Below are 21,794 nucleotides of genomic sequence, written 5' to 3'. Positions count from 1 at the left end.
AAGAGAAATAAACTTCTGTCTTGCTTAAGCCAATACGATTCGGGGTTTCTCTCATACACAGCCCACCCTGATTTTCCTTGACATGATGATAGAGTCGGTGGGGTTATCTGTAAATGGGTGATCAAAGATGCAGGGGTAGGGCTTCCCTGGTGGCACAGTGGTTGAGAGTCTGCCTGCCGATGCAGGGGACACGGGTTCGTGCCCCGGTCCGGGAGGATCCCATGTGCCGCGGAGCGGCTGGGCCCGTGAGCCATGGCCGCTGAGCCTGCACGTCCGGAGCCTGTGCTCCGCAACGGGAGAGGCCACAGCGGTGAGAGGCCCGCGTACTGCAAAAAAAATAAAAAAATAAAAACGATGCAGGGGTAACATCTGATCTGAAACCTGAATGGTGAAAAAGAGCCAGCCAGGGGGAGATTGGGGAGGAGCATCCAGGCAGGGTGGGGAGACACAGGCAGGAATGGCGCTAGCGCCTTGGCAGAGCAGAGAAAGGGGGGTGAGCAGAGGGCAGGAGTAGCCCAGAGTAGGGAATGGGTGTGGAGAAGTCATGAAGGATTTTACACAGGGGAGTAATGTCTTCTGTTTTCTGTTTCTCAAAGGTGAGTCTGAGGGCTTCCCTGGTGGCGCAGTGGTTGAGAGTCTGCCTGCCGATGCAGGGGACACGGGTTCGTGACCCGGTCTGGGAAGATCCCACATGCCGCGGAGCGGCTGGGCCCGTGAGCCATGGCCGCTGAACCTGCGCGTCCAGAGCCTGTGCTCCACAACGGGAGAGGCCACGACAGTGAGAGGCCCGCGTACCGCAAAAAAAAAAAAAAAAAAGAAGGTGAGTCTGAGTGCTGGGTGGCCCCTGTATTGTGAAGTCAGGAGGCCAGGTGGGAGGCTCCTGGGGTAATGGAGGAGCAGGACGGTGGGCCTGGGGAGAAAGAGTAGAGAGGGAGAGACGAGGATGGAAAAGTGGAGACGGAGACGATAGAATGAGCCGTGGCTGGATGTGGAGCTAGGGAAAGAGAACAATCAAGGCAGCCATTCGATTCGGGGCATGAGGAACCAAGTGGGTGAAGACTGGAGGAGGCCCAGAGTTTGTTTCTTTGCTTATTTATGTTTAGGGGGAAAGGTCAGAATTAAACAAGACTGTTAACCTGTGTCACCCGTATTGCCTTTCTCAAATAGTAATTGCCTCATGCATGCTTTCAGCAGTGGGCTAGGGAACCGATTTTTGCATTGACTGCATTCAGAGTCAACAAACATGTATGAACTATCAACTATGGACAGAGCTCTGGGCCAGGTTTAAGGGACTGAACAATGGTCCCTGTCCTTGAGGTTCATGGTCTGTGGAGGAGAAAGGGCCATGGACCATCCCAGTAGAGCACAGACGGGCGATGACACAGGTGGGCTTGGGCTGAGCCGTTTCAGTCCTCCAGGGGTGGGGGAGCACGAGGGGAGGAAGGCTTCACAGAGTTGGGGATGCAAGAGCTGAACCCTGAAGCTTCAGTTCAGCAGATATAGAAAGGAAGGGTGTCTCAGGACAAGGGAACAGCATGTCTAAAAACCCAGAAGCCCAGGGAGTTCCCTGGTTGCCTAGTGGTTAGGGTTCCGGGCTTTCACTGCCATGGTCTGGGTTCAAGCCCTGGTCAGGGAACTGAGATCCTGCAAGTAGGACAGCGCAGCCAAAAAAAAAAAAAAAAAAACAAAAAAAACCCAGAAGCCCAGAGAACACAGAACCTTCAGAGAAGAGCAAGTGTCAAAACTCTGAGAGGGACTTCCTGGTGGTCCAGTGGTTAAGACTCCATATGCTCCCAATGCAGGGGGCCCGGGTTCTATCCCTGATCAGGTAACTAGAGCCACAATTAAAGATCCCACGAGCAGCAACAAAGACCCCGCTCAGCCAAACAAATAAATATTAAAAAAAAAAAAAAAAAGGGCTTCCCTGGTGGCGCAGTGGTTGGGAAATCTGCCTGCCAATGCAGGGAACACGGGTTCGAGCCCTGGTCGGGGAAGGTCCCACGTGCCACGGAGCAACAAAGCCCATGTGCCACAACTACTGAGCCTGCGCTCTAGAGCCCACGAGGCAAAACTGCTGAGCCCACCTGCCACAACTACTGAGGCCCACATGCCTAGAGCCTGTGCTCTGCAACAAGAGAAGCCACTGCAATGAGAAGCCGGTGCACCACAACGAAGAGTGGCCCCTGCTCCCCAAAACTAGAGAAAGCCTGAGCACAGCGCGCAGCAACGAAGACCCAACGCAGCCAAAAATAAATAAATTAATTAATTAATTTAAAAAAAAAACAACCCTCTGGGAGAGCTCTCAGCCTTGCCTTGAGGCCCCTTGAGCAGATCCTACCTACCAGGACACCCCACCTCCCTGCGCCCTCTGGAGAGCCAGGCTGCCCTCACAGCTCTCCAAGGCTGCCGTTTGACCTCCCTCCTCCCCTCCTGGAGAAACCCCTGGAACCATCCTCTCCCTCTTCTGTGAGCACCCAGTTCTCAGGGGATCCTGCCGACTCCCGGTTTGTATCTCGGAGTGACTTATCTTTGCAAGATCTGACCTTGCTTCCCCCAGAGAGGCAGAAGCCTCCTTGCTCTCAGGATGCCCCCCAGGACCAGCCAAAGGTGCAGGGATGCGAGTCAAGGGGTACAGGATTCCAGGAGAGGAGGGCTGGACGGGCTCATCCTTGAATGCCTTTCCAGTTCCAGTCCCTCCCCCTGCTTCCCTGCTCTCCCACCCCCTCACCCCTCACCCCTGCTATAAGGAAGACTGGTCCATTCACAACGTAGAGGAATTACTGCCCCAATTCCATTCACCCCCACTCTGCTCTGTCCCCAGCCCGTGCTGCACCTTTACACCTCTGGTCCCTCCACCTGGGAGGCCCTGCTCCTACTTTTCCTGATGGACTTTTCTAAGACTTGGCTCAGAGGACTCCCTGGAGACATCTTCACTTCCCAAATTACTCGTCCCTCGGGCTCCCCATTCTTTGTTCACACCCCTTGCTGTCCTCACACTCTGGTTGTTATTTGCTGACACCTGCTATCTCCATTGGACACGAATTCCTTGAGGATGGATGCTGTGTGGCCCTGGTCACCTGAGACACAGGTGACCTTCAGTCTCCATGGTCTATTTCCCCATTCACGACTCAGTCCCTTACCTGCGTCCAGAGCAGATTATCTTCTCAAGCTCCTTTCCATCTGTCATCCCATTTGGTGCGTACATTGGCCCAGAGAGGAAAATCAACACCGGAGAGAGGATGTGGCCAGCTCAAGATCACCTAGCGAAGGGGAGAGCCACCTGCCCCAGCAGTTCACACTGAACCTAAATGCCCCAGCTGTGGCGCACGTGCCTTTAGTGCAAAATCCCAGTGGTTTGAGTCCCCAATCCAGGAGGGCACAGGAAGTCACATCTTCACAAGGAATACCCATGGGTCTCTCCAGATCACCTGGCCAGACCTGGTCCCCTCTGCCAGGCTCCTGGCTCCCTTTGATGGGTCATCCCATGCTATCTGGACCTCCACTCACCTTAGCTGCCACTGCACACTGTGGACCACTTTGCACTGAACTTGGGCCCAGACCCTCCCTTCCGTTCCCACAAGGGAACTGTCCAGCAAGGCTTTGCTAAGGGTCTGGGAAGAGCAGAAGAGGATCACCCACTGGGCACCAAAGAGTAGGTGTGAGACTACCAGATGGGTCTACCTTCAGTGGTCACCGGCCCACCTAACACTTCACTGTCAAGCCCATTGCAAGGGGCAACTCACCATGACCCCACCTCCCTCAGCTCCCTCAGGCCAAAAGAAGGCAGCCTTCCCTTTCAAGGTCTACTGCCAAATCCTCACTTCTCATTGAGGACTGACCGTGTCCCAGGCTGACTGAAAATACAAAAATTTCCTCCCTTCAGGAGAACTTCACACCTAGCCCACAGGGTCTCCCTTGGGGACAACCAGTCCCAACCCATGATCTGGGCTGTGTGGTCTGGAATAACATCAGATGGGGGTGCAACCAAATCCCAGTTCAGGGTGGGCTTCCGCAGGCCCAGCTTGGGTCTCCACCCTCGGCTCACCTTGTTCCTGCCGACATTTGAACTTGGCACCCGAACTTCTACAAGCATGAACTTGGACAGGGGCATCCGTGGACCTTGGAGAGGGGACCAGGTAGGCGCCTCCCTAGTGCTCTAGGAAATGGCGGGGTCTGGATGGCAAGAGTGGCTCTAAGTGAAGAGGATGAGGGGGTGGGGGGGGCTGGGGAGTATGGCCCTGGAGGACCAATCAGGATACCCTCTCAGGGCATCCTGGGGCCCTGCTCAATTCCCCCAAAGCCCAGGCTTTCTGACCACCTCCATCCAGTCCAGGGGCATGGCTAAGGGGAGGCAGGCCTCTCTTGTCTGATTTCCCCAGAGCCCTGTGCAGTGCGAGGCACTGGAGCCTTCAAATAAATTGAACTGACCCGAGTCCAAATTGGAATCAAACGAGTGAAAGGAGCCATCACTTCTTCCTGGAGAATCATAAACAAGCCAAGTGCGACATTGGGTGGATTTGGGGAAACAGCCACACCCAGTCAAGGTGACAAGAATGACCAAGAGCACGTGGTGTGAGCAGAAGGACCAGAGGCCGATCCGCTCTGCTGCTGCTTGGGTGACTGGTGGGCTGGCAGGGGCTGGTCCCTGCAGAACAGCCGAACAGCTGGGTAGATTCTCCTTCTAAGCCAGATGTTCCTTTGTCATCCCCCCTTCTCCCCGCCTCTCACCTAGCTGGCTGCCAGTCCTTTCTGGGCCCTGGGAGAGGTGCTGTGTGGCAGTCTCCTGCACTCAGCTGCCTCTCGGCCACTGGGACAGGCAGAGGGCAAGGTGCCTGGGACCTCGGGGCTGTGGTGGGAAGGCAGGGCCTGCATCTGGCATTCGCTGCCGCAAGCTGCAGAAAACAGCCCAGTCTGGACCAGGGCCTGGAACAGACGCCACCAGCTGGGAGACTGAGCACCAACGTGGAGCACAGGAGGCGTCCCCATCCCCCTTCGCCACGGCTGCTCCGCTCCTGACTGACACGGAGGCCAAGGGTGGCAGGAGGGAGCCCAGGGCTTGGCCTCAGGCAGGACACCAGCTGAGGGGAGTCACCTACCTCTCCACCCTCAGCTTTCTCATCTGTAAGAGGGGAAGAGCAATAGTAAACAGCGCCTTCCTCAGAGGGGCTTGCAGAGCTCAGAGAGATGATGCATGTGAAGTGCCAGGCACGGCGCCAGGCACGGCTCCCGGCACAGAGCCGGTGCCCATTCATTGGTTATTCTTTTTACTGGGAAGCCACTTTACCTCTCTGTCGTGATAGTTTCCTCCTCTGTAAAATGGGGAGGCTATAAGGATTAAGTGTGACCATCAGGTGAAGCCCCAGCGCAGTGCCTGGAACAGACCCTCCGCAAACTGGAGGATTCCAGCTCCGGGTCTGAGTGGATGGATGCCCTTTCTCTCTCTGCCGGGGCTCGGCACGTGCGGGCTTGTGGTGAGCCCCGGGAAATGGCTGTGGAATGACTGGATATGCCACCTCTCTGTCCTTGTCTCTGTGTTTGTATTGTTTGAGTCTGAAGCAGGAAATCCCCAAGCTGGCGGCCACAGAACCTACACTCTCCCTTTACAGATGAGGTCATGGAAGCCCGGAGAGGGGCAAGCGCTTGCCCTGCGTCCCGCAGCCAGGCAGGGTCGGAGCTGGGCCGGGATGGCTTCCTTCCTCCATGCAGTGTCCACAAAAGCCCCTTTCTGTCCGCTTTCCAACCTCTGTTCACTCGTGCCCATCTGAACTCCTCTTTCAGTCTCTGCCTCTTTAGCAACCAGAGCCCAGGAACCGGTGACCAGCCCCAGTGCCCGCCAAGAGCAGAGACTGCCCTGCTGGGGGGTGGCGATGGGAGCTGAGAATGCCGGCTGCTCTGGCCCCGGGGCCTGGGTCGGGCTGCCGACAGAAAAGCCAGTGTGCCCAGACATTGGGACTTTGTGAGCTCAGAGCTCCGTGTGGGGACGTTGTTTTTGTTGACCTGAGATTGTTTCAGGTTGACTGGAGGGCCGCGTCTTAGCGCCCAGGTGCCAGTTCTTTGGAGCTGGTTGGGGTCTTGAGGAGAGGATGGAGGGGGTGCCCTAGTCTGGGGCAAGAAAGGGCAGTGGCTGCCTGGGTGCCCCCACTCCATGAACACCGGTCCCCGAGGGCAAGGCTACAGAGGAAGAGTGAGCGAGTCCCGAGGGACGGCACCAGGAGAAAGCAAGCGCCCGTGCATCTTGGGACCTGAGCAGAGGGGCCTGGCCAGAATAGGATGGACAGAGGCAGGACAGGAGCATCCAGATGTTGGGACAGACCCGCTGGGAGGCTGGGAGCTCCAGGAACCCAGCCATCGAATGTTAGTCCACGAAGGAAGCCCCAGGAGACTCGTAGGGGACAGGAGGGCCTTGGGAGGCCTTGGAGGCTGGCCATCCGGGGTTGGGTGGGGTGGGCCAGACTCACAGCTGTCCAGATGTGGGTGAGAGATAACTCTGTTTACTGGGCATCCAGCGGGAGCGGGGCAGGGGGGTGGAAGGGGCTCCCAGGACCCATGGGGCGGGCAGATTAGGAGGCGGGGGCATGAGTCAGGGGTTTGGGAGCTGCCCCAGGGGCGCGGGAGCGAGGACCGAGTGCGGTTAGAGCGGGTGTGAGCTCAGCTGGTCGTAGAGGCCACCAGCGGCTGCAGGAGTTCGCCGAGGGACCTGAAGGCTCGTGAGCAGGTGAGCAGGGCGGGGAGGGGCTGGGGTGATCCTGAGGTGCCTGTCCTGAGGGTTTCTGCAGGTGCCCAACCTGAATCTGTGCCCATGGGCATGGGTGCTGGACCTGTGAGAGGGGTGCTGGCGGGTGGGATGAGAGCGTTACAATGTGTGTTGTTGCCCCTAAGGGCACAGGCCCACTGGCCCCTGCAGCTGGGAAGAGTGGGGCGGCAGGTATTAGGAAGGAAAGGCTGGCACGTGGCAGCAGACGTGGGTGAGCTGGCCGGGTGAGCGTGTGTGGAGGGGCAAATCTGATTCCCCTCCAGGTGCGGGTCCTTGTCAGGCTCCTATTTACCAGCCCCTGAATCGAACAGGCTTGGGTCTCACCCCCCAGCCTCCTCTTTCCTCTGCATATGGGGATCCCCAGGCCACTCCGTCTCCCTCCTAAGAGAAGAATTGTCGGCTGGCACTGCTTCTCATTTTGAAACACTTCCAGGGAATCTAACCAGGGAGACCTGGCACTGTCCCCATCCTAGGGGGTGTTTGGAGGGAAAGGAGGAGTCCCCCACCACCTGAGGATCTCAAAAACACTTAGGTTAATTCCATGGGAATTGAAAGAAAATCAGAGGGGGATGAAGATAGCAAGTCTGTACTTGATACCCAGTAGCAGTGATAACGATAGCAGACTTTTACATAGAGCTCTTTTGTGCCAGGCATTAGTCTAAGTGCTTTACATACGTGAACTTACTTAACGCTACGACAGGTCTATGAGGTAGATGTCATTATGATTACCCCCATGTTACAGATGAGAAAACTGAGGCACAGAGAGGTTGAGTCACTTGCCTAAGGTCACACAGTAAGTGGCAGGGCTGGGATTTGAAGCCAGGCAGCCGGATTGCAGGGTCCATGCTCTTAGTCACTGATACTAAACCAGCTAATAGCTATTTTCTCTTCTGGGAGACAACTCAGGGCAATGGTTAGAGGTGTAGCTGGAGTCAGACAGGGCAGGGTTTAATCCTGCCTCTGCTACCTACCTGCCAGGGCACCGAAGCCGTAAACCTCTCTGAACCTCAGCTTTCTCATCTGTAAAGCGAGGCTAATGACATCGCCCGCCTCACAGAGTGGTTTGGGGAGAGATAAAACGGCACAGCCATGTATGGTGTCGGGACGATTACACAAAGTTGGTGCTATGCCACCAGGGAGCCCCTCCCTGCCTTCTGGTCCACGCCCCCCCCACCAGCCTCTTCCAGCTGTGCTCCACTTCCTGGGCCCCAGATGCCCTGCTCCCCCTTATCTGCCTGGCCCTGGCTGGCGGGCTGGCCAGCCGTTTGGTGCGCTTCCAGGTGTTCGGTGCCATCAGGGTCCAGCCTCTTATCAGCGCCAGCAGAGCAAGGCCTGCAGCTGAGGGGGCGGCTGGGCCTGGTGGCAGCTACAATCTGGGTCATGGGTGCACCCTCTGAGGCCCCAGCGGAGCTCGAGACACCTCTGTTCTCCCCTCTCCTCTCTCACTGATGTCTCAGAACCCCAGTAGGAAGGCGTCCCATTGTACAGACGGGGTGACTGAGCCCTAGAGAGAGGCGGGGAGCTGCCAGTCAGTGGCAGAGAGGCAGCCTGGATGTCCGGGTTCTCGGGCTCCGAAGGGACCTTCTGACCCTCTCCCCTCTCAAATGGGAAACTAAGACCACAGTCCCAGCCCATAGGGCGTGGTGGGGGGCATGGCATATGTTTAGCACCTCAGGCAACAAGGCCAGAGAAGGGAGAAAGAGAATAAAAATGGGAGAAGAGGAAGGCAGGGGAACCTGGGAAGACGGGGACACGGAGAGACAGAAGAGGGAGAGAAAAAGGGTGCATGACCAGACTCTTCAAAGGGCAAGTCCCCTGCAGGAGGGACACCCCATCCTCAGGCTTTGGAAACCGCCCCCCCCCCACGGCCATCACTTGCCCTACAACCCCCCAAAGCAGGGAGCCCTGCCTTTCTCAGTGTAGGTCAGGGGCTCACTCATGCCCCTCTCTCTATCTCTAAGGGCTTCTGGGCCATCCATTCCTCAGAATGGCTCTTTCCGTATATGCTCCCTGCCCGGTTCCCTCCCACAGCGCCCAGCCCTGTCCTGCATGGCCCTCTCTCTGCATCTTGCCCACCATTCCTGGCACCCGGGCTAGCCCTCCCCACCTCTCAGCCCTTCACATCCCACCGGTGCTTCTGGAACCAGCACCAGTGTCCCCTCCACCAGAAACACTCCGCCTGTGGCCCCACCGCGAGTGCTGCTTCCCCCTGCCACAGGCATCCTCAGCACCCAGCACGGTCTGCTCACTGCTTGTGTTTGTCTGGGGCATGTGTTTTCTCCTGAACGCCTTAGCCTGTCACGTGTTCCCAGCTTGTCTCCCCAGTCAAGGTTGCGAGCTTCTGGAGAGTAGAACCGTCTCTTGTTCATCTAAGTTTCCCAGGCTCCATGCCAGGCACAGAGTGGGCACGTTTGTCAACCTGACCCAAAGCCTTGTTGCTACAATGCGCTCTGCTGCTGTGGGTAAGGCGGAGAAGGATGTCCCTCCACACCCAGCCTGGAGCCACGCCAGGGCACCCCTGTGCTCTCCTTGGGCTGGTCCTCACATTCCTGCGGTGGGCATCCTTCCTCTCCACTAGAGACACAACTGAGAAAACGGAGGCGCAGGGCTCCACTGCCTCCTGGCTGGCTCCTAGTCATCCTGGCTCCCCAGCCCCAGAGCCCCAAGCCTGCAAGGGGGAGCCATTCTTACATTCTTTCAACACATACTCATTGAGCGCCTACTATGTGGCAACCACTCTGCTAGGAGTGGGAGATCCAGTGAGGATTGAGACGCACAGGATCTTAGCCCTCGTGTGGCTTCCTTTCTAGAGGCATCCTCAGACCATATATCCACAAATGAATTAAGAAACCAGAAAATGACAGATTGGGTTAGTGACTGTTAGGGTGGTCAAGAAGGGACTCTGAAGAGGTAGCATATGAGCTGAGATGTGGGAAGGGCTGAAGTGTGGGAGTAGGGGCATCCAGGATGTGGCCAACGACATGTGCAAAGGCCCTGGGGCAGGAAAGGGCTTGGTAAGGAGGCCAATGGAATAGGTGGTGAGAGAGCAAGAGAGAGGGAGTTCAAGATGGAGTTCAAGGGGAGAGAAGCAAGGCCATATCATCCAGGACCTGTGAGCCACTCCTAAGGATACTGCAGCCCCATGCCCAGGAGGAGGCAGCCATTTCTGGGAGAAGAGGGTATTCTGTGGAGACTCTCAGCTAAGCTCCCTGAAGGAGGGACAGTTCACGCTCCTGGAGTTGGTGATTCCTGGGGATGGGCAGAAAAGGAAGCCAGGTGAGGACTGGTGGATGGAGGAAGGAGCCGGATTGGAAGAACTCTCCCCCTCCCATCCTCCCAAACTGGTGCCAGCTAAGTTTCATCTTCCCTGCTCTGCCCTGTCTCTCTGGCCCCTGCACACCTGCCCTCAGACCTACAAATCCAACCCCCCACTCACACTTCTTTCCTCTGACCCCGTTGTCTCCCAACACCTGGGATCCCCCTTCGCTCAAATACAGCCCCCTGTGGGGACGAATGGGAGACCCCAGGCTGCCCTGTGCCTTTCCCCTGCAGGGACCTGCAGTGTGGGTTATGCTGGGGGCTCAGATCACTGCAGACAATTGAACAATCAGGACAGCGCCATGGGGGATTCACAGGTGAGTCTTGGGTGGCATAGGGCTCCTAACCCTGGACTCCTACCTTCACGGAGGTTTGTGGAGCCCCCTCCACAGCCCAGCCCTGATGGCAACTTCTCACAGGAGAATGAAGATAAGCTGGAGGAGTTTCTAGAGCAGAAGGAATATGAAGACCTTGGATTCCCCACGCTCCAGGTGGAGGAAGCAGAAGGTGAGCCCCATCTCCCTCTGTCCTGCTGGGATGAGCTGCTGAGCCCCATCAGACACAGGTGGGGAACTTGTCCTCCCCTTCTCCCCGCTCCCCACCGGCCCAGCCCCAGGGCCAGTTCTCCCACAATCCTGGCTGATTGAAGGATAAACAGAGTTTTGTTTGAAATGATCACAGGAGGGGACTGGGGGTGGGGGCTGGAGGCAGGACCAGTCACCCAACACTGTGCCCCTTAGATTTGTAAGAGGGCAGCCAGGCCTGTCGGGGACGAGGGCATGAGCCCGCATGCCACCCGTGCCCATCCAATGCCAGCTTCCAGGCCAGGCACTAGGCCTGTTCTGGGAACATCATTCTGTTTGGGGGTCCAGAAGTCCTGAGAAATGGGGGGGCCGTGGGGACCCTCAGGGCGGAGAAACATCAGGAAACCTTCCTGGGCCTGCCCAAGGTCTCGGTTGGGGAGCCCGGGGAAGGGACCTGTTTACTGTCAACAGGACTTAAGTGCCGGCAATTGGTATTGGAGATAAGAGGCCCCTCTGGGAAATGAGGGCTGGGGGTGTAGGGGCCAATAATATAAGGGCAGACCCCACGGGGCACCCAAGCTCCACTTGGAGGCAGCAAGAAGCTACTGGCTGGTGGGATTGTTGAGGCAGGTGGGAAGAAAGAAGGGAATCTGGTCCCAGAAGGTAGCAGGAGAGCAAAGAGAATTGCCATTCAGGACCCCCCAATCCCTTTGGAGATGACCCTCCTCGTCACCTCTGAGGGGTCCTCCACAGCGTTCAGATGGGGAGTGACAGTGCCAGGCTGGGCGGCCAAGAACAAGCGTGGGGGCCCACAGCCCACTGAGCAGCAGGGGCAGGGTCCCAGCCAGGGGCAAGGAGAGGGAGAGCGGCATCATCCCGTGTGGTGTCCGAGGCTCATGCTGGGTGGTGGAGGAAAGTCTTGCGGGAATTTTCTGGGGCCAGTGCTAAACCGGCCTCTTGATTTTCAGCTCAACTCACCGAGCCGACAGCCACAGACTACCACACCGCGTCGCACCGCCCCCCAGACGTCCTCGAGGTGAGCACCCCAGCCTCCCCCGATTCTCTTACCTGTGCTGCCCTTGGGATCCATCATTCTACCAGGGGAGGAGAGCAGCAGAGGGGAAGCTACAGTTTCAGGGTGGGGAGACCCCGCAGACAGGGAGAGAAGGAATGGGCATCCTGGGAAATAGGGAAAGGACAGCTCCCACTGAGGGGGGAGACCCGGGGCCCCCTTCCACTGATGGGGGAGCTCCCTGGACAGAGATAAATTGACAGCTGGAGGTCTGAGCCACCCGGTCCGCTGGCCCTGGCTGGGCTGTCCGTTACTCCCTGGGGAAGCACAGAATTAAATACGTGCTCTCCTCAGCCCGGTCCCCCAAGGCCCCCCACGTCCTTGCTGGACTCCAGATGGTCTAGCTGGTTAGAAAATCGGGTCTGCCCTCAGCTAGACCCCTGGGACTGGCCATCTGGCCCCAAGGGACCCCAAGGGCATGCTGAGCCCACACGACAATCTTGGAGGCAGGAGGCTGACCCAGTGACCCCGAAGGCTTCCCTCTCCTTTCCTTTCCTGCCCACTCTAGCAGCCCTTTTGGCCCAGAGTTTCTTCAGATGCCTCTGAAATGGGGTGACGGGCCTGGTCAGGAGGTTGGGGAACAGAGCCAGAGGTGGGGGACCCCCAATCATCTCCTCACATGTCACACCTCACTCTACACCCTGAGGATGTAGCTCCTGACGGTGCCTTCCGAGCTCAGGCTCTGCCCTGAGTGCTCCAGGACCCCTGGCCCTCGGACAGACATCTCTCAGAGCCTGCTAAGTGCCCACCGTGCCCTGGGCTTCCAGCCTCCGCATAGCCCTGCCCGGGGCCCGAGGGACTAATTCAGGCCTGTGGGACTGCAGGTCCTCGTGGAGCTGCGGGAACTGGTGATGGATGAAAAGAACCAGGAGCTACAATGGATGGAGACAGCACGCTGGGTGCGGCTAGAGGAGAACCTGGGGAAGGACGGCACCTGGGGCCGCCCACACCTGTCTTACCTCACCTTCTGGAGCCTCTTGGAGCTGCAGAAAGCCTTTGCCAAGGGTGAGTGAGCCCCTCTGTGCCCCTCTGCGTGTGACCCCTGCATGTGAAGCTGCTAGGGAGGAGGAGGGCCAGGGCCAGCCAGCCCATTCACCCCTCCCCTGCCTGCAGGTACTGTCCTCCTGGACCTGCCAGAGAAATCCCTGGCCGGGGTGGTCAGCCAGCTGCTGGACAGGTTTATCTTTGAGTGGCAGATCCAGCCTGAGGACCGAGAAAATCTGTTCCGGGTCCTGCTGCTCAAACACAGGTGCCCCTCCCTGCCAGGCACTGGATTCCACACCCACAGGGCCCATCTCCCCGGCCCGCCTGCCCCAAGCTCTCCCTGGGGGTCCAAAGGGCCCCTCCCTACCAGGCTGGGTCCCACTTTTCTTCCACCATGTCTCGTGCTTCCAGCACCTCTCGAGCGGTAACCATGTCTCCACGCTCAGGGTTGGGGGCCGCTGGTCCCCAGGAGGGCGGACTCTCAAGGTCCCTCTCTCCATCCATTCTTCTGGCTCCACCTAGTCATTCCAGACAGAGGCCACCCGCTTCCATCCACAGTGTCCTTCAGAGGAGGCTGATTCTCCTTCTGCCCTGGGCCTCTCTAGTCTGGTCACTGGCAAGTCCCATGTCCCTCCCACCACCGGTCTCCACTCTGCTGACAGCCCAGGCTGAGCAGCCTACTCAGACCATGTCCCCTGTGTGTCACCCTGCAGCCACGCCAGAGATGTGGAGGCCCTGGGGAGTGTGAAGCCTGCAGTCCTGACACATTCTGGGGACCCTTCACAGCCTCTGCTCCCACAGCATCCCTCGCTGGAGACAGAGCTCTTCTGGGAACAGGTGAGGCTGGACCAGGGGTGTGTGAGGAGACCCGGAAAGCTCCCAGCCTGAACGTGGTTCGAAATGAGAACGGGTAGGGCAGACGGGGTGGGCTGCTCCAGTGTCCAGGGTCCAGAGTGGCTGGAGGACTCCCCTCACCACCCTCCTTCCAACAGGGAGAGGGGAGCGCGGAAGGGCACTCGTCATCTGGAATGCTGGGAAAGAGTCCCCAGGACCGGGAGGCCACCCTGGTGCTGGTGGGTAAGTGGGCAGAGCGTCCATCCCTCACCCCTGCACGTCCCCTGCTCCTGCCTCCTGCCCTGGCCCAGCCTGCCTCTCCCTAGCCCTGGACCCCAGCAGCGCGCCCCCCTTGGCCTGGCCCGACCACTTCACTTCATCTGTCCCCAACAGGCTGTGCCAGGTTCCTGGAGCGGCCAGTGCTGGGCTTTGTGCGACTAAAGGAGCCTATGGAGACAGAGCAGAAGCCACAGGAGCCAGAGGGGCCGGCAGTCCCTGTGCGCTTCCTCATTGTGTTGCTGGGACCTGAGGCCCCCAACATCGACTACAACCAGCTGGGCCGGGCTGCTGCTACCCTCATGTCAGAGAGGGTGAGGAGGGGCCGGCGAGGGCTGGGGGAGCCCAGGGGGCTGGGTGGCAGCTGAGGCCTCATCCCCGGCCCCGGTTACTTTAACTTCACTAGTTTGGCCCATTCAGTCTGATCTAGCTGCTTCCATCCTGTCTGGCCAGGGGGAGTCCAGGCCCGTGTAGTCTGGCCGAGCACTGCCTGATCAGGCCTGGTCTAGTCTGGCCCACTCTGCTCTGGTTCTGTCTGGTTAGGGTTGGCCTGGTCTGGCCTGATCTGCTCTCGTTCCGTCTGGCCTGCTATAAGCCACCTGGTTCACTTTAGTTCTTTCTGCTTTCCCGACTCAGGGCCCTGTCTGCCTCCCCAAAGCCCTTTCAGAGTAGAAGGTGGAAGGTCAGGGGGGAAGGAAAAGCAGTTCCCAGCAAGCAGGAGCTGGGGGAGAGGGGCCCCAGAGGCCCTGGCTGTGGCCTCTTGGATCCTTTTGTTGAGCAGGTCCTTGTGGCTCTCACCTTCCTTCCTGCTCCCAGGTGTTCCGCACTGATGCATACTTGGCCCAGAACAAGGAGATGCTGGTGCATTCCCTAGAGGGCTTCCTAGACTGCAGTCTGGTGTTGCCTCCCATGGACACGCCCTCTGAGGATGCCCTGCTCAGTCTGGTGCCCGTGCAGAAAGAGCTGCTGAAAAGACGCTACCTGCCCAGCTCTGCCAAGCCAGAGCCCAGCTTCCTCAAGGGCCTAGGTACTTGCCCTGCCCTGCCCAGCCCTAGGCTTGCTGAGCCCCCAGACCTTCAGACAGCCCAGCACAGCCCTGTGAGCCCCTACCTCCCCTCTTCCCATTAAATCTCCCATGTCCCCTCTCCCTGTCCTCATGCCTCCCAGCCTCCTGGACCACCCCATTCCCATCAGACAATTCCCTTCTTGATTCCCTTTTCCCCACACTTCCCCCTTCCACCCCCCGTGACGGTGGTCCTGTCCTTCACTACAGATTTGAATGGGGGTCTAGAGGACACCCAGGATGACCCTCTGCAGCGGACAGGCAGGCTCTTTGGGGGAGTGGTACGTGACCTCCGGCGCCGCTACCCCCGCTACTTGAGTGACATCACAGACGCATTGAACCCCCAGGTCCTGTCTGCCATCATCTTCATCTACTTTGCCGCCCTGTCACCCGCCATCACCTTCGGTGGCCTCCTGGGTCAGTGCCTCTGTGTGTCCCACTAACCCTCACCTCTGACCCTCTGGCCTCTGTATTAGCCCTGACTTTGCCCCGATCTGACACTCTGGACCCCTACATCACCTTTTCCATGAAATGCTTTATCGGCCTCTGGAGATGATCTTGACCTTGATCGCACTGTCACTTCCATCCACAGGAGAAAAGACCCATAACCTGATGGGTGTGTCGGAACTGCTTATCTCCACCGCAGTACAGGGCATCCTCTTCTCCCTGCTGGGGGCTCAGCCCCTGCTCGTGGTGGGCTTCTCAGGACCCCTGCTCGTGTTTGAGGAAGCCTTCTTCTCGGTAGCTCTGTTCTGGCCCCACTGTCGCCCCGTCACGGGCCCCTGGCCCAACCTGCTCAATGCACGGGGCCTGGGACCGTTTCTCTGACCCCAGCTCCCTCTGACCACCCTCCAGTTCTGCAAGAGCAACGGCCTGGAGTACATCGTGGGCCGCGTGTGGATTGGCTTCTGGCTCATCCTGCTGGTGGTATTGGTGGTGGCCTTCGAGGGCAGCTTCCTGGTCCGCTTCATCTCCCGCTACACCCAGGAGATCTTCTCCTTCCTCATCTCCCTCATCTTCATCTATGAGACCTTCTCCAAGCTGATCAAGGTGAGGGCCGTGGCAGTGTTAAGAGGCACGTGTGCGTGCATGTGTGTGTGTGTGACTGTACACAAGCTGTGTGACTGTGGGTGTCATTGCACATGTGTCTGTACAGCATTGATGTGGCCGTGTTTTCACGGTACGGGACTGTGACCACATACATGTTGATGCCGGCTGTCTGTGGGCCGGTATTCTCACCATGGCTGTGCGGGGTGACGGTGCATGAGAGCTCCCCTCTGCCCGCACAGGCCCGTGTGTATAACCACATGCAGTACCCAGTGGGCACGTGTGAGACTGAATGTGGGAAACTGCAGGCATGGCGGGGTAGCAGGGGTCCTGGAGACTCTGGAGTCCCCCACTCCTTCTCCTGCAGTTGCCCTTGGGAACTGCAGGGCCTGCAGCGGGCAAGCCCTGCCTCCTCAGCTCCGTCACCTTGAACTATGCCTACCTCTGTGTCTGCATTTTATACGGAGGAAGGGCGGATACTGTACATCACCCCTGATTCTGTTGGTCAGTGGGTCCTTCTCTGTTTTCCAAGTCTCTGGAGCCTAAGTCTTTTTAGGAACCTAAACCATTTGTTTCCTGCCCTCCAGCCTTCTCATGGCTCCCAGGCCCTGGAAGCTCGTGTGCGCGTGCACACACACACACACACACACACACTCATTTCCTCCATGGCCTGCCCCGCCCAAGCCTAGCCTGGTCCCCAGTCCTGAAAACCAAGCTGTGGAATCCCATTGCCTCTCTGTTACTATGTCAGCTGAGGAAGAAGATAGGTAGATGCATGATGCATGGATGATGCATAGACAGATGGATGGATGAATGGATGGCTAATGGATGGATGAATGGATGATGAATAGAGAGAGAGATGCTGAATAGAGAGATGGATAATGGATGGGTGGACGATGCATAGGTAGATGATACAGGATGCATGTATCATGATGGCTGGAGGATGGATGGATGGGAGGGAAGAGGATGCCTTGGTTTTCTGCTGCAGATCTTCCAGGACCACCCACTGCTGGAGAACTATGACCACAATGTGACAAGAATACCCAAACCTCAGGCCCCCCTGCCCAACACAGCCCTCCTCTCTCTTGTGCTCATGGCTGGCACCTTCTTGTTCGCCATGATGCTGCGCAAGTTCAAGAACAGCTCCTACTTCCCTGGCAAGGTCAGCACGTCCCCCCCACCTGTCCTTGCCTACACTGCCCTATCCCAGTCTCCAGCACTCCCCTCAGCTTTCCCAGTGCCATTAGTTCCCCTTCTTACCCTAGATTCCCATTTCCCATTCCAAGCCTCCCTCCCCCCTCATCATGCAGGATTTTACTCTTGAGACAAGCGCATCTCCCTTTCTCGGCACGTCCAGGCTGAGAACCCAGTGGGGAACCAAGGACAGTTCTTGGAAGGGAGTGGAGAAGCTGTGGGGCTGGGGGTGGGGCTGGGCCAGGTGAACAAGAAAGGAGGCAGGTATGTTGAGAAGCAGGACAGGGCATTAGATGTTCCCCCTGGGGAGAGTGGGACCCCCTGGTGAAGTTGGGGCAGGAGTGGGGGCAAATGGCAGGTGAGAGGCGGGAAGCAACTGGGCACTGACCATTGGTCCCTTCACCTGCCCTCAGCTGAGACGAGTCATTGGGGACTTTGGGGTTCCCATCTCTATCCTGATCATGGTCATGGTGGATGCCCTCATCCAGGACACCTACACCCAGGTAACCCTCTCCCCCAACCCTTATTTCATTCCCCCCAGCGTGCACCCTCCCCCAAACTGCCTTCCCAAACCTGAAACCAGCTAGAACTACCCCTTCCCCAGTCCTGTCTCTCCAAGCAGCCCCATGTTCTTCCCACAGCCCTTCAGGACCCCTCTGGCTGAAGAAAGGGCCTGGGTCAGTTTGCCCCCTTTTACTCCTTAATCCAGGGCAGTAGGAAAGAATCCGCTTTGAAGCCGGGTTGATCTGAGTATGAATCTCAGTTTTGCTACCAAATAGCCGTGCAATGCAGAGCCAGCTACGTAACTTCCCTGATCCTGTTTCCTCATCTATAAAGTAGGGAATGAGAAAATGTATGTAAAGGGCTCAGTGCAGTGACTGAGTACAAAGTAGATGCTCAATATAAGTAAGTTCCCAAGTGCCCAGGACCCTGGTTCTCCCTGTCCCCACCTTTCCCCATCCCCCTGCCCCCAGGTGTTCTCACCAGCATCCCTCTCCCACAGAAACTCAGTGTACCTACAGGCCTCACCGTATCCAACACCTCGGCCCGAGGCTGGCTCATCCACCCGCTGGGCTTATATAAGCCATTTCCCATCTGGATGATGTTTGCCTCCGTCCTGCCTGCCCTGCTGGTCTTCATCCTCATTTTCCTTGAGTCCCAGATCACCACGTAAGAGCCAGGGTGGGACTGGGCCTGGGAGGGTCCGAGGCAGAGAAAGGGACAGGCTCCAGGCAGGCAGGACACCAGGGACTGAGTGCTAGTAGGAATGATGGACAGGCAGGAGGTCCAGGTTTTGTGGGACATGACATGGTACTATTTGGGGAGCCCTTTTTAATAAAAAGAATATAAAATGAGAACTATAAAATTAGGTGCTAGATCTTGGAAAGGGCCTGTACCCGTGAGGTTCCCTGAAGCTTATGCTTCTTTAGCTTCAGTGTAGATCTGCCGGTGGGTGTTCTAGGTGATGATGAAGACACTTCTGCTCTTAGAGTCTCGATTCTCAAGATGGTGCAGGAGGGAGGGGAGAAAGGAACTCTAAGGGAGATGGGCAAAGAAGGATAAACTAAAGTACAGAGGGACCAAGTCTAGGGGAGGAAAGAGAGGGTAAAGGGGGTTGGGGTGAAGGAGAGCCCTGGTTACTCCTGACCTTCCACACCCCCAGGCTGATCATCAGCAAACCGGAGCGCAAGGTGGTCAAGGGCTCTGGCTTCCACCTGGACCTGCTGCTGGTCATGGGCATGGGCGGGCTGGCCACCCTCTTTGGGCTGCCCTGGCTCAGTGCCACCACTGTGCGTTCTGTCACCCACGCCAATGCCCTTACGGTCATGAGCAAGGCCAGCACCCCAGGGGCTGCAGCCCAGATTCAGGAAGTCAAGGAACAGCGGATCAGCGGGCTCCTGGTCTCTGTGCTCGTGGGTGAGTGAGGATTGGCCACACTTTCCAGCACCCTCAGCCCCTGCCCCTCAGGATCCAGTGCCCCTCCAGCCCTGCCCACCCTGCAGCCAGGGCTCCCCAAACACCCACTGCCCACATCTCCCCAGTGTCAGTTATTCACATGAAGGAATTCTGGAGGAAATACCCAAGGCACTGAAATGGGATCTGAGGGGGATGGGGGGGCACTCCATTCCTGGAAGCTTCTCTAGACAAGACCCTGTACTCTGAGCTTCCCCAACAGTTCAGTGAGCTGTGGGTTCCAGCCCTGCCCCGCTGCTGACTAGGTATCCCACCTTGCCTCTGGACCTCAAGTTTCCCTCTCTGCACCATTAGAGGGTTCATTAGATGCCTGAGCTCTCTCTAGCTCAGCTGCTCTGTGACTCGTACAAAGGGCAGTGCTCCTAGGTGGGGGTGTGAGGTGAAGACTCATCTGAGTTCCAGAGCAGCTGAGAGTCCAGTTGGGCTTGGTGAGGGCAGTGCCATGGTCGCTGATGGAGAGGCCAGGGAAGGTTCCTAAAGGAGGCGAAGCTGATGCTAGCTGGAGGAGGGCTGGGATTTGGGTAGGTGGAGGGTGATGGAGGCATTCTGGTCCGGGGTAAGAGGAAAAGTGGGCTTCTCTGCCCTCCGTGACTCCCTAGGTTAGAGGAGCAGGCTTTGAAGTCAGGCCGGCAAGAGTCTGACTCCCTGCTCTCCCACTTACTAGCTGTGTGGCCTTACGTTAGTTGCTTCACCTCTCTTGAGTCTGCTTCCTCATCTGCAAAATGGGGGTAATATCTACTAAGAGGATCCAGGGAATTCCCTGGTGGTCCAGTGGTTAAGACTGGGTGCTTGCACTGCTGTGGGCCCGGGCTCCATCCCTGGTTGGGGAAATAAGATCCCAGAAGGTTCCTGGCGCGGCCAGAAAAAAAAAAAAAAAAAAAAGAGGATCCACAAAAAGGGTTCCATATAGTCCCTGTGACTTCATTCCCCAGCCTCTTCTTGTGCCAATTCTCTGGGGCAGCTGGGGCTAAGACGGCGTGCTTCTCCCCACAGGCCTGTCCATCCTCATGGGGCCCATCCTGTCCCACATCCCCTTGGCTGTGCTGTTTGGCATCTTCCTCTACATGGGGGTCACATCCCTCAGTGGCATCCAGCTTTTTGACCGCATCTTGCTTCTGTTCAAGCCGCGCAAGTACCACCCGGATGTGCCCTACGCCAAGCGGGTACGGGGCCCTCCCGGCTGCCCAGGTCAGGGGCGGGGGGGGTCGCTGGGTGCCTGGGCAGGGCAGGCCATGACCCCAGCCTCCGCCCGCAGGTGAGAACCTGGCGCATGCACTTGTTCACGGGCACTCAGATCATCTGCCTGGTAGTGCTGTGGGTGGTGAGGAGCATCAAAACCATCTCGCTGACCCTGCCGTTCGTCCTCATCCTCACGGTGCCCCTACGCCACTTGCTGCTGCCATTCGTCTTCCAGAACCTGGAGCTCCAGTGTGTGAGTTGCTTCTCCCACCGCCCAGCCCGCGCCACCCCCCCCATTTCCTATGGCCAGAGGGCACAACTCCCGAGCAGAGGGCAGCGAGGGGTCACCAGTGGGGCTCAGAGAATGTGAGAGGTGTGTCTGGGAACGAAGGAGGGCAGAAGAGCCTGGTGATGAAGGTCTAGGTTGGGGCCTGCGTCCAAATCCCGGCCCTGCCACACCCCAGTGTGTGCCCTGGAGCTGGCGGCCTCCTTTCTCTGTGCCTCAGCTTTCCTCACCTGTAAAGAGAGGAATAATGACAGGGCTGGTGAGAGGACTGAGAGGCTCACGAGGTGTGTTCCATGTGGGTGGTCCCCACCCCTGAGCGGCTAGTCCTGTGGTCTTATAAACCATCCGGAGAGTGGCTCTTCCAGTAGAATTCTTCCACGATGTGACACAGGTCACTGTGGCGCTGCCCCGGTGAAGGGGTCTCCTGCCTGCCCTCGGGAGGCCCTCTCCTACCAGGGCACCAGATTCCTGCAGGCTCCCCACCCTGAGGAAACCTCTCATCGAGACCAACCCTAGGAGATGCAGGGACAGGACAAGACTTGTCCAAGCTTCAAAGAGAGACAGGCTCTCCTGACCCCGGAGGTGCCTCAGCGCTGCGGGGAGGGCTCACCTGGGCCCTCAGCCACTCACCCTGTGTCCTTCCTGCCCCCACCCCCACCAGCTGGATGCTGACAATTCCAAGCCGAACTTCGATGAAGAGAATGGTCAGGATGAATATGATGAGGTGGCCATGCCTGTGTGAGGGGAGGGCCCAGGCCCCAGAGCCCCCTCCATCATTCTACTTCCCCACTCTCCCAGGAAAAGCAGAAGTTCATGGGCACCCTATGGACTCCCAGGTCCCTCCTGGGGCAGCAGTCGAGGCCCTGGGGCCACGGGTGGGGGAAGGAAAAGGCGTCTAGGAAACCTTGTATGAAGGGTAGACTGGCTTTTCTGGATGGAAAAGGCCAGTGGGGCCCACAGTAGGGGATTCGCTGTGCAGTCCCTCCTGTGGCCACACTGCCACCTGGGGGTCCCACCCTGGAAGACTTAGATTCAAGCCCTACCTGCTCATGACACAGACAGGGGAAGTAAAGAGGATGGGAGTTGGGTGGGGGGGGATTCAAATTCCTGCTTTCTGTGTGACCTTGGGCAAGTCCCTGGATCTCTCCAGCCTCTGCTTCCTCGTCTGTAAAATGGGTGTATTGATAATCACACCCACATTACAGGATGGTTTCTGAGGACCAAAGATAAATGTGAAAAAAGGGCTTCGTAAAATCTAAAAGGACTATTATACAGTAATCATCGTTCTT

General features: G+C 57.8%; 1 protein-coding gene across 3 annotated transcripts; it reads left to right on the top strand.

Annotated features, from left to right (window-relative positions):
* Positions 1 to 6,625: 6,625 nt before the first annotated feature.
* On the top strand, positions 6,626 to 21,564 carry SLC4A1 (solute carrier family 4 member 1 (Diego blood group)). 3 transcript variants are annotated; one of them, XM_082602693.1, is made up of 20 exons: positions 6,626 to 6,715; positions 10,307 to 10,389; positions 10,492 to 10,579; positions 11,565 to 11,632; positions 12,493 to 12,673; positions 12,782 to 12,917; positions 13,366 to 13,489; positions 13,645 to 13,729; positions 13,880 to 14,076; positions 14,579 to 14,789; positions 15,036 to 15,242; positions 15,418 to 15,566; positions 15,681 to 15,875; positions 16,861 to 17,034; positions 17,480 to 17,569; positions 18,070 to 18,236; positions 18,730 to 18,983; positions 20,034 to 20,203; positions 20,296 to 20,472; positions 21,167 to 21,564. In XM_082602693.1, exons 2-20 carry the CDS (start codon positions 10,375 to 10,377, stop codon positions 21,245 to 21,247), a joined length of 2,769 nt encoding a protein of 922 aa, XP_082458819.1. In that variant the 5' UTR covers positions 6,626 to 6,715; positions 10,307 to 10,374; the 3' UTR covers positions 21,248 to 21,564. The 3 variants fall into 3 exon arrangements, with proteins under 3 accessions (XP_082458819.1, XP_082458817.1, XP_082458818.1); XM_082602691.1 differs by lacking the exon at positions 21,167 to 21,564 and having other exon boundaries at positions 20,296 to 20,605; XM_082602692.1 differs by lacking the exons at positions 6,626 to 6,715; positions 21,167 to 21,564 and having other exon boundaries at positions 10,046 to 10,389; positions 20,296 to 20,605.
* The last annotated feature ends 230 nt before the right edge of the window (positions 21,565 to 21,794 follow it).

Source organism: Mesoplodon mirus (assembly GCF_964341445.2).
Source record: "Mesoplodon mirus genome assembly, chromosome: 18".
Classification (NCBI taxonomy): Eukaryota; Metazoa; Chordata; class Mammalia; order Artiodactyla; family Ziphiidae; genus Mesoplodon; species Mesoplodon mirus.
This window is presented reverse-complemented; position numbering and strand designations above follow the sequence as displayed.